The sequence below is a fragment of the Notolepis coatsorum genome (genome assembly GCF_963971535.1).
Source record: "Notolepis coatsorum genome assembly, chromosome: 2".
NCBI lineage: Eukaryota > Metazoa > Chordata > Actinopteri > Aulopiformes > Paralepididae > Notolepis > Notolepis coatsorum.
Genome location: NC_140166.1, coordinates 149265289 through 149277788, shown reverse-complemented (window position 1 = coordinate 149277788; position 12500 = coordinate 149265289). Strand labels below are relative to the sequence as shown.

The following is a 12500-nucleotide window of genomic DNA, read 5'->3' as shown; positions in this document are numbered from 1 at the left end:
GATAAGGGTGGCCAGAGCGCGCTGCTTCCCCGCGGCAATCGCCTGCAGTTGTGTCAGGTGTAGGATGGCTCCAGCCGCCTGGGCGTGGAGGTATTGTTGATGGTCCTCCAGCACTGCGCCATCCGCCATCAGCCCCGACATGTAGCGCGCCAGCTGCGCTATGTTGGATGTCGCAGCCAGGCTCTGCGTCGAGGCGATGAACACCTGATCACTCCATAAAGCCAACTACCTAGCCGATCTCCCCTGGGGAAATGGCTTCTTAGATGGCTCCCAAACCATCTCGGGGCAAAGGATGGATGCCATCGGGCTATCAAGCCGAGGCACCCCTTCCTTCAGCCCGTGGACCAAACCCACCACCCGCGTGAAAGGCACGTAGGTGGAGGTAAGGCCGACGATGCAGGGAATTACCTGCCCCTTCATCACGTAGGCCTCCATTGAAGGGAAGAATGGACAGACAACGCCCGCCTCCCTCACAGGACGGCGTTGCCAGAGATGACCTATCATGCCGCCAGGGCTGCGGCCAAGCCACACCGTTAGCAACTGCGACGGCCGCCATGAGTTCGGGGAACAAGGTGCGCAACTCCCCTTGCACACCTTCTTCCACCTCGCTCGCGTCCCTCGCGGTCGGGAGGCTACACACACTGTCTCCAATGAATAAGCGGGAGCCAGCATCCGATGCTGTCGATAGAAGGGCATCTCGTCTCGGGGGTGGAGACTTTAACCAAGTCCCGGAGTACGAGGGTCCCCGGGCAGACGCAGCGCCCTCTCCTTAGGCGGATTATAGCTACCCGAATAATCAAGATATTAAAACTCACTGCTCGTCCACCCAACGTAAACAGAGCAGAGATAAGCTTCAAATCAAATCAAGCAAGATCGCGCAATAATGAGGTTGTGTTTTGAACATTTATGTTGTGTTGATGGAATCACGTTAATATGGAGAGATGAAAACAATACGTTATTTTGATTGATATGAATTGGATAATGCTAGCAGGCTGCAGGCTGTTAGAGGCAGAACTAGCATAACGCGCTGTTTGGGCGTAGAGAGAGCATGCGTCAGTGGCCAATCAGATCGCAGAACCCGAACGCGGAACTGCAAGTTTGTTGGTAAAAGACTACACGCACAACCACCGAGCGGGGTGACAGGAGAGAGATCGTTAGAATAATGAATTTAGTTCCTTCTAAGGCTTTTCAAGGACAATACAGAACTGGTTTCCATCTGGTACAGAGGCTTTGTTTATGGAATAAACAATGTTTTTCCAAGAAAGTTACCACGTTTGCCAGTGTCGAATTTATATGATTACGGATCAATATTTAATTTTTTCGCCATGGCATTCATAATTCATCCAGCCTCCCTCCGGGACTGCAGCGGCACCCTGTCTGATATTGCAACGCCTCAATACCACCACCTGGTGGATGATCGGGCGAGTTACACTCCACACCAAACCGGAAGTGGCGCTGGTGCATCGAGGAAATCCTCCGGCAGTACTATCTTGTTACGTGGATCAAGAGACACAATCGAGTGCATTGGGATCGCTTTCGAAACGCAATAATATATATGATTTCGGCGTTTATTGCGTCATACAAACTGGAAATGGATCTAGCAGATCGACGTCAAATAATTGGAATATTTTTCCTCCAGTCTCATCGGCGAATGGTAAGAGGAATATAACGTTATTTTCAGCTTGATTATCCATTTCTTTGTTTGCAATCCATCTGGTCAACATATCAACCCATACTAAATAAACGATCAAGGAATTATAAACGACCCCCCCCCCTTTCCTTCACGCATGATGAAGCATAATGTATACCGATCATATACATTTGAATTTTTTAATAGTAGAAAGCGGGGATCTTTGATTAAACACCTGCTATCAGAAGAATAGACAGTCAGAGTGACCAGCTACAGAAGATGGCCACAAATGATAGTATGAAGAGGACGAAACGGAACATTTCATTGCCCCGGAATTAAAAAAAGTTTTAACTTTTACTTTAATACTTAAGTACATTTAAAAGTAGAAACTTTGTTTTACTTTTACTCAAGTGTGTTTTTAGCCAGATACTCTGACTTTTACTTGAGTACGATTTTGAGACGGTACTCATACTTTTTTTTTTTTATATATTTCTTTTTTATAATTTTTTAAACATGACATAAAATTAGACACACGAGCATTAACAGTAAACATCCAACGTAAATCACAGAACTATACATTCCATTTGAATCAATATAAATGTAGTTTACGAGATATATACCCAATACTTGCAATCCAATACAATACATACATATGCTCTAAAATTCTTGCTGTAGATATCTCTAGATAAATCACATCGAGATAGGTAAGAACCCATACCTTCCGGCACATTTTATCCAGTTGAATCCATCGTGATGCTATCAGCTTTTTAGCTGCTGTGAGACCGGACAAAACTAGTCTCTTTAGCTGTATAGGGGCTGCAAACTGAAAAACATCATTCAACAGCAATACAGAGGGATGTACAGGTATGTTCAGGAATAAAAATTCTGATAATTGCAGGGTCACTTCTTCCCAGAATATCTTAACAGGTGGGCAATCCCAATACATATGCATAAATGTACCCTCATCACCATTTGTACATAAGGAACATAGAGAATCTTTCGAAAAAGATCAACGACACTTTTAAAGAGTTTTACTCACAGTTATATAGCTCAGAGGTTAATCTCGACGACTCTAAATTTGAATCGTTCATTGGGATGAGATACCCCACATTTCTGAGGAAGAGGCTAAGGAACTGGGGAAACCGATCACCCTTATGGAACTAAGGGAGACGATCGCTGAAATGCAGAGGGGTAAGGCACCAGGCTGGGATGGTATTCCACCCGAGGTGTATTTAGCTTTCTGGGACCAACTGGGCCCATTGATGCTCGATATGATCAATTACGCTATCGAACAGGGGGAGTTCTCAAGAGATGTCAACATGGCGCTGATTTCTTTACTTCTCAAGAAGGACAAAGATCCCAATGATTGTGGTAGCTATAGGCCCTTGAGTCTTCTCTGGGCCGATTTAAAAGTGTTTGCCAAGGTGCTGGCCCGCCGCCTGCAGAGATTTATGACGGTATTGGTACACTGCGATCAAACTGGTTTTATCCCGGGGCGCCTGGCTGCAGATAATCTTAGGAGGCTGTTGCATGTAGTCGATAACAGTAAAGACAATACAGCTCCGTCCACTGTTCTGTCTTTGGATGCCATGAAGGCGTTTGACAGACTAGAATGGTCATACCTGTGGAAGGTACTTGAGGTCATGGGTCTGGGAAAGAATTTTATTCATATGATTAAAGTCCTGTATGCCTCGCCGTCGGCAATGATACTGACAAGCAAAAACTGTTCCACACTTTTCCCAGTCTCCAGATCTTCTAGACAGGGTTGTCCTCTGAGCCCGGGACTATTCGCGCTTTCCCTCGAACCATTGGCCCAATTTATTAGGCAATCAGAGGACATCGTCCCCATAATGATCAATAATACACCACACAAAATTGCTCTCTATGCGGATGACCTACTGATTTTTATGGATGACCCTTCCCGGTCAGCCACAAAATTATTGGAAATAATAGACGACTTTGGTAAATTGTCAGGCTTTAAGATTAACTGGAACAAATCAGCCTGCCTACCTCTTAATGAGCTGGCCAAGGCGGTGCGACTACCAGCTGATATCCCCATAGTGGAAAATTTTAAATACTTAGGTATAGAGATATTCCCCACGCTGAGTCAAACTACTAAGTACAACTTCACGGGTACTTATGATAAAATACGCCAGGATCTAGACAGATGGTCGTCCCTTCCTAACTCCCTACAAGCCCGAGCTTCCATAATCAAAATGAACGTTCTGCCTAGGATAAATTTTGTTAGCTCAATGCTCCCCCTGCCCCCTCCAATAGACCACTGGCGCAAGGTACAATCGATGGTATCTAAATTTATCTGGAATAACAAACGCCCGAGAATCAAAAGAGCTACTACTCAACGTAGGAAACAAGATGGGGGCCTCGCAATCCCTGAGTTTAAGCTTTATTTCTGGTCCTTCTCACTGAGACCTCTGATGTGTTGGCTAGACCCTGTAGATGCTGTATCTTGGCGCTCCTTAGAAGCGGCGGCGGTCTCACCGCTAAGATTGCAGGATGTGGTGTACTCCACTGTCTCTATTTCGAAATGCCGGCTGAGGTATGGACCGATCATAACTCACGTGATCCAAAAGTGGCGTAATGTACAGAGGTTGTGTGGGGTTAAATGCCCATGGCACCTGGACTCTCCAATTTTTAATAACCAGCAATTACTTGTTGGGCACAGGCCGGTTAATATTCCTCAATGGCAGAGGAGGGGAGTTCATACTCTGGAGGATATTTATGATAAGAACGGCCTCCGTGCGTTTCAGGACTTAAGAGAATTTTATGATCTTCCTGGCGAGTCCTTTTTTCTTTACCTTCAACTAAGGTCAGCGCTGAGGGCGCATGGCGTGCCGTGGGCTCAAGCTTTGCACCCACACCCCTTCCTCAGGCTCATAGTGGACAGGACGACCTCCAGAGGGTTTGTCTCAGACTTTTATACGCTCTTAATTCAATCCACGTATACAAATGTATCATTGGATACAATCTGGCGGGTGGATATCCCGGAGTTGGACCCCGAGTTTGACTGGGATGATGTTTGGGCAAATGTGGCATTATCTTCCCGCAACCCCAATCACCAGCAAATTAATTTTAATTATATTCATAGGACCTATCTTACACCTAGGAAGCTATTTGCTATGGGACTGATAACCGACTCTCGGTGCACTTTGTGCTCTCAAAAGGCCACTGGCACTTATATGCATATGTATTGGGATTGCCCACCAGTGGCCCGCTTCTGGAGGTCAATAACGGACAAACTTTCAGATCTGTGTGGCTTAACTATCCCATTCACAGCTGTTACGCTACTCCTGAACGATATAACGACACTACCTGCGTCCGTTCAACTAAAAAGGGTTGTCCTAGCTGGTGTCACAGCAGCGAAGAAGCTAATAGCAATGAGATGGAAGGAGCCTGAGAAGCTTACAGTGATTAACTGGTCCCTAACACTATTGGATGTGATTTATCTTGAGATATCCACGGCGCGGGTGATTGGGGTGGGACAGGCAGGTATTGACCTAAGATAAGATATTCCTTTATTGATCCCCTTGGGGAAATTCAGGCATCATAGCAGCATGGGGGAAGGGGGGGGGGGGGTACAGGTAGTAAAACAACACAGTATACAGGTAGTAAAAAACAACACAGGCAGTGTAAACAATTTGATCAATATGGTCAATATAATTTACTATCTGACTAGCTGAGGAATATTCACATTATTCACAGTGTCACATAAGGTGCAGTATGCATGAGGTAGTGTTATAATTTACTATCTACTGAGTATACATTATTCACAGTATCACGGTATCCACTGAAATATACATTATTCACAGTATCACAGTATCCACATAGGGTGCAGTAAGCCTAAGGTAGTGTAGGTTGTCCTCCTTGGGTTCCTATAAGTCCCAGGTCAATGTCTGGTAGCAGTCGCTGTCGCTGCCACCTGTTGTGGAGCCTGGAGGCTGCTAGTCGCTGCCCACTGTTGTGGAGCCTGATGGCCGCTGGTATGAAGGACTGTCGGGGGGGAATGAGTCTGTGGTTGAACGAGCTTCTCATCTTGACTAGCTCGTCGTAGAGGGGGTGGTAGGGGTTCTCCATGATGGCAGCCAGCTTCCTTATCATTCCCCTCTCTACCATCACCTCAAGTCTAGGTAGCTCGACTCCCACCACCTGTGGTTTGCAGCAGCCGAAAAGGTCAGGACCGCCGTGTGCGGCTGAGCGGGGTTGAGGTGCGTGTTCGGGTGAGTCCGGGGGTCTCTTGGGAGGGGGAGGAGGACATGTTTTGTCTGTCTTGTCTTTTGTCTTGTCCTCTTGAGTTTAGCTGGGGATTTTATGGGGGGGCAGCTATTTAACTATTTCTTCACTGTTTGGTCACTTTTACACGGTCTCCGTGAGTCTATGGAACACCTCTACAGGTTTTTGTTTTGTCATGAAGGTTCATTGCTCTGTTTTCGGGTCGTGTTCTCAAAAAGTGGTCCTTGTGTTGAATTGGAGATGTACGTTTTATTAATATAGGGTCACACAGCCAGGAATCGGGGCTGAACACTGGGAAAGACCATTTATTGGATAGTACCCCTTGGATTTAAAATTTAGAAGGTTGAACTCTGTTTTCTTTTCTCTTTGTCTGTATAAATTGTTATTCTGTATTATTATTGTTTTTGTTATTTTCTTGTGAAGTTCTATGTATTGTGATTGTGTTTAATGTGTTGTCTTGTTTCATGTGAATAATAATAAAAAAAATTGATAAAAAAAAAAGGAACATAGAGAATCTTGTCTAAGTCCCATTCTGTTCAATCTTATAGGAGTCAGGTATGTCCTATGAATATAATTAAGATTAATTTGTTGATGATCCGGGTTGCGTGACGCAATTCGAACGTTTGCCCAGACTTCTTGCCAATCAAAATCCACTTCCAGGTCTGGTATATCCCTCCTCCAGACTGAGTCTAGGGGAAGGATTCCATACGAAGACGTTAGTAAGTGATGATAAAAGTCAGATACAAAGCCTCTTGATGTCTCTCTTTCATAGAAGAATTTGTGATATCTGTGCTGCTCAATTGGTATCTTTAATGGGACTCCATGAGCCTTCAAACATTCCAATAACTGTGCGTAGAAATAATATGTGGAACTGGTGAGGTTAAATTTGTTACGTATATCTTGATAGCTACAAAAACCCCGTTTATTGAAAACATCTCCCAATGTATGTATGCCCTGCTTTTCCCATTTGGGGTATCTATGCCATTTATGTTGGTTAGAATATTTTTTCTGTGTTTCACGCCATATCCAAATCACATGTGTAATAAGAGGGCCAAATTTCAATTCGCATTGCTTAATTGATAATATGGTGTATACTATGTCCTGCAGTCTATGTGGTGCTACTATATTTTCTTCTAAGTTTCTCCAGGATACAGATGCTTGGGAGTCAAACCAGGTTGTCAGTGGTCTTAAAGAGTACGCTTTAAAATAGTGGTAAAAATCTGGAAATGCTAAACCTCCATCGGCTTTGTTTCTCTGTGCGGTGAATCTTTTTATTCGTGGAGGTTTGTTATTCCAAATAAATTTATATGCTGTGGAATGTAATTTTTTCCAGTAACCATCAGGAGGGGGTAACGGTAACATTGAGCTAATGAAGTTGATTCTAGGTAAAACATCCATCTTAACTATTGATACTCGGGCCTGTACTGAGTTTTTAAGTTTGGACCATCTGTCAAAGTTTATGGAATTATTTACAGATGTCTGTGACAAACATGCTCCTGTAAAGAAGCTCTCCGTCAGAGCAATCAAAACACCCTGGCTGGATCCTGAGTTGAAAAACGGCATGAAAGAAAGAGACAGACTGAAAAAAGTAGCTATTGCATTATAGAATCCAGAAGATTGGAAAGTTTACCGCTCATTGAGAAACAAAATAACCAAAATGAATAGGCAGAAGAAAAAACATTATTATCAAACCAGATTGGAGGAGTGTAAAGGGGACAGTAAGAGACTATGGAAAACATTGAATGAAGCTATGGGTAGAAATAAAATGGGCAAAACGCTATCATTTATTGAGTCAGATGGTATATTCATCACTAAACCATTTGACATTGCAACCTGTTGAGATATATGTTCTCATATGTTGAAAATGGGATCATATGTTATGGTTGTTAATATGTTTTGTAGTGAGTAGCCCAGACGTTCATAGGCATGTGTTGTATTGGAAATGTGGTGCAACTCTATTCTAAGTATTGTGTTTTGTTCTTGTTGCAGTACGTAAAGACATGACGGCATGACGCAGTGGCGGGAAGCCGAGCACGTATATCTAGCTGTCAGCTGTCATCGGTCAGCTGTCAGTGCGCACAGGGGTGAAAGGGGTGTGTCACAGCTGGGAATGTTTGGGGTGTTTGTAATGGAGGAGAAGTTTGGTTCACTTATTGTAAATAAACTATTCACATAAAAGAAACAAAACGGATCAGGCGTTCTTTGTGTGGATAAATACATTATGATAAGATATGAGCCATGGTGACAAAGAAACAGAACCCTCTACATTGAACGATACTGATGACGAAGAAACAGAACCCTCTACATTGAACATGGAGAGCGAAGGAACACGGAACTCTAGCTACACAACCCATTTCAACAACTACTTTGTTTCCAAGGTAAACACAATTAGAAATCAAATGTTGCCAATGAGTGGTAAGCTGTCAGACTCTGTAATTAAAAAACATATAATGTATGACAAGAAATGCCAATTTAAATTCAGGAGCACAAGTCCAAATGATATTGAAAAGCTCCTCCTAGCACTTAAACCAGATAAACCTTGCAGTGTTGATAATCTGAATGGAAAACTGCTACAAATGTCTGCAAAATTTGTGGCTAAGCCACTATCACATATATTTAATTTATGTTTTGAAGAGAGGGTCTTTCCTCAGCCTTGGAAAATAGCCAAAGTAACTCCACTACCAAAGAACTGTAAAGAGCCATTTACAGGTTCAAACAGTAGGCCCATTAGTATTTTACCAGTAATAGGTAAGTTATTGGAAGGAATTGTGTTCAAGCAGATTCAAAAGTATTTCAACGAAAACAACATTAATTCTGATTTTCAGCATGCATACAAAGTAGGATACTCTACAGGAACTGCTTTAACATCTCTTACAGATAGCTGGCTACAGCTGATCGATAGGAAGTTAGTTGTGGGTACAGTGCTCTTGGATTTCAGTGCGGCTTTCGACATCATAGATCATGACCTATTATTATTGAAATTACACACATATGGGTTTGAAGACACTGCCATGGAATGGATGAGAAGCTACTTGTCTAATAGACAACAATGTGTTATATTTAATGGTTCCATGTCAAATATGGTAACACTCCAGTGTGGTATTCCCCAAGGAAGTTGTCTTGGACCCCTCCTTTACTCTATATTTGTAAATGATATGCCTTATGTATAGGAAAGTGCAGGTACAGCGATTTATGCTGATGATACAACTATATATGCATCCGCTGAGAGCACAGAACAAGTGAATAAGATACTTCAGAGTGAATTATTTATGATTTCGAATTGGATAACTGAAAACAGACTAAAATTAAATGTAGCAAAAACAAAATGTCTTATACTCGGCTCTAAATATGCCTTAAGGTCGGAGCATAGACTGAGTCTCTCATTACAAGACGCTGGTATTGAACAAGTGAAGGAGGCCAAATTGTTGGGTGTAACTATTGACGAGGCACTACTTTGGTCTACCCAGATTAATAACATGGTTACCAGGATGAGTAGAAACATCTCCATAATAAGAATAAATGCCTACCTCCTAACAAATACAACAATTAAAATGGTAGTACAATCTTTAGTCTTGTCCCATCTTGACTACTGCCCAGCAATTTGGTCTAGCGCGTCAAAGCAAGAGCTTAGTAAACTCCAGCTCACTCAAAATAGAGCTGCCCGACTCACTCTTCACTGCTCTATAAGGAATAGTGTGGAGGGAATGCATGCTAGACTGTCGTGGAGGAGGGTGGAGGAGAGACTAGCATGCAGTTTGATTAGGTTTTTAAAGAACATTTGTACCTTGGGTAAACCCACTCAATTGTATTCTATGCTTTTATCCACCAATGATAGACATGACCATAATACCAGACATGCTTCAAGTAGTCGCTTCACCCTACCTCTGCCTAGAACCAACGCTCTAAAGAAAACTGCAATGTATAGAGCCATAACATACTGGAATAGGATCCCATTACATATTATACGGACGGAAAACAAGGACAGTTTCAAAAAGAAACTCAAAGGAGCCATAATCCGGAAGGAAATTAATATATGTCATGCATGAGTGTAGCTGCAGCCATGTTATCCAAAACGTCTTCTGATTACTTTGTGTGTTTTTTCTTTTCTTTTTAAAGGTATGGTGAAATTGATGTTTTAGTAACATTGATGAGCATTCTAAAAGCAATTCTTAAAAATATTCAATTTTAAAAACAATCTTAAATTGTATTTAACACTGTATTTTGTTTTGTTTTGTTTTCTGTTTCTTTGCTTGCATGTGATTTTAGCCATCTTAATAGTTAGTTTCATTGTGTATTGTATGTTGAGTACTGGCTTTTAATAATTCTGTTTTGCAATAATTGTTTTTGTATGTTTTTTTGTGTGGACCCCAGGAAGACTAGCTGGTTGCCATGGCACCAGCTAATGGGGATCCGTAATAAAATCAAATCAAAGTCGTATTTGATCTTATCTTGGAATTTTGTGTAATTGTACTTAACCGTTTGGCATATAGTAGGGAATATTTCAACTCCTAGACATCTGAAGTGTTTTACCATTGGTATTTTTTCTGGAAGGAATATATTCTTTGCAGGGGCATTAAGTGGTAGGAAGGCCGACTTTGGCCAATTTATCCTAAATCCCGATAGATTGCCAAAATCATCAATCAACTTGAGAAGATGAGGCATTGAGGTGGTAGGGTTTTGCATGAACAATATTACGTCGTCCGCATATAAACTAATATGATGTTGTGTGCCCTTAATTGCGATTGGTTCTATGGATTGGGATTGTCTTATATACTGTGCTAAAGGCTCTAATGATAAAGCGAATAGTCCGGGACTAAGAGGGCAACCCTGTCTGGAGGAGCGCGATACAGGAAAGATTTCGGAGGTGATTTTACCTGTTGTAATCATGGACGATGGGTCTTTGTATAATACTTTTATCATATCAATGAATCCGTTTCCTACTCATACTTTAAGTTATATTTAAGTATATTTTGCAGTTGTTGACGCTGAATGCTTACCATTGACAGCTGATCCCAGTGCAGCTAATGTTGGAGGTTGAATGAGTCTGAACCGAGACAAAGGAGAGACGGTACCGATGGGATCTGATCCCAGGCCAGCTAGGAGACAGAGTAGAAGAGACAGTGGAGTGGAGATAAGGTACTGATGCCGGGGATCTGATCCCAGGCCAGCTAGGACACAGGGTAGAAGAGACAGTGGAATGAATGAATGAATGAATGAATGAATGAATGAATGAATGAATGAATGAATGAATGAATGAAAACTTTATTTAACAGATTGCAGAATGGGTACAATACAGTACGGCTCAATACACACAATAGACCTATCTCAAACCCTGCCCTCTTTTCTTGATCCTCCAATCACAACGGTCTCTTGCCTCGGACAAGCTTTGTTTGTCCGAGGCAAGCGACAGTTGTGATTGGAGGATAAAGAAAAGAGGGCAGGGTTTGAGATAGGTCCATTGTTAAGGGGATACAGACCAGAGAAAGACGTTTGTCTTGTTTACATCAGGGTCCCCCATTTTCAATTCATAGTGACATTTATGACATACACAACATACATGGAGAGAAGGCACTGATGGGAATCTGATCCCAGGCCAGCTAGGAGACAGAGTAGAAGAGACAGTGGAGAGAAGGCACTGATGGGAATCTGATCCCAGGCCAGCTAGGAGTTGTAACCACTACGCCAACTCTGGACACCAGTGAAACACTGGATCAGTTTACTTCCACACTCACTGTTTGCGTCGTCAGGGAAGCACTTGTCCACCATGGCCATGTACTTCTCCTCTGTGGTCAGAACAGTGCCCCCTGTTGGCAGTAACTTCTGGCGCGGAGGCACGCCTTTCACGAACGTCTAGAAAAGGACGGCAAAAAAACATTGTTGATTTAAGACAACATATAGGAGTCGGGGACATTCTCAAACAGATAACAGCCATTATTCACTGACAAAAAAAATAATGAGTGTGTGCTCATGTTAAAGTGGCTGATAGTGTGTGAGCGTGTACAGTGTGTGTGTTGTGTGTGTGCTCATGTGTGCTTGTGCGTGGAGAGTTCAGTGTTCAAGGCTCTGATGGCCTGGGGGAAGAAGCTGAGCCGAAGTCTCTTTGTCCTCGTTACTGGTGTTCGCAGGCGTTTGCCTGACCGCAGCAGCATGAACAGGCTGTTGTTGGGGTGGTGGGGGTCTTTCATTATCCTGCAGACTCTGGATTTGCACCTCTTGTTGTATAGGACCTGCAGGGTTGGTAGTGCAATACCCGTGGTACGCTCGGCTGAGCGCACCACTCTCTGTAGGGCCTTCTTGTCCTGTGCCGTGCTGTTGTCATACCAGGCAGTGATGTTTCCAGTCAAGATGCTCTCTACAACTCCGGAGTAGAAGGACTGGAGTATCTTCCCAGATACTCTGAACTTCCTTAACTGTCTCAGGTGGTAGAGGCGCTGCTTCGCCTTTTTTACGACTGAGTCTATGTGTGTTGTCCATGTCAGGTCCTCTGAGATGTGGACCCCCAGGTACTTGAAGCTGCTCACCCTGTCCACGGTAGCCCCGTTTATCCTCAGTGGTGTGTGTGTCTCCTGCTGTCTCCTCCTAAAATCCACGATCAGCTCCTTGGTTTTACCAATGTTCAGGA

At 43.0% G+C, this 12500-nt stretch overlaps 1 protein-coding gene across 1 annotated transcript in view; it reads right to left on the bottom strand.

The window, feature by feature from the left end:
• Nucleotides 1-12500, bottom strand: part of niban1a (niban apoptosis regulator 1a) — a 134110-nt gene that overhangs the window by 39107 nt on the left and 82503 nt on the right. Inside the window, exons 4-5 of the mRNA XM_084308343.1 lie at nucleotides 11611-11728; nucleotides 10876-10974 (exon numbers count right to left, since the gene is read on the bottom strand). Of these exons, the coding sequence (XP_084164469.1) occupies nucleotides 10876-10974; nucleotides 11611-11728 (217 nt within the window). The remainder of the gene's footprint in view (nucleotides 1-10875; nucleotides 10975-11610; nucleotides 11729-12500) is intronic.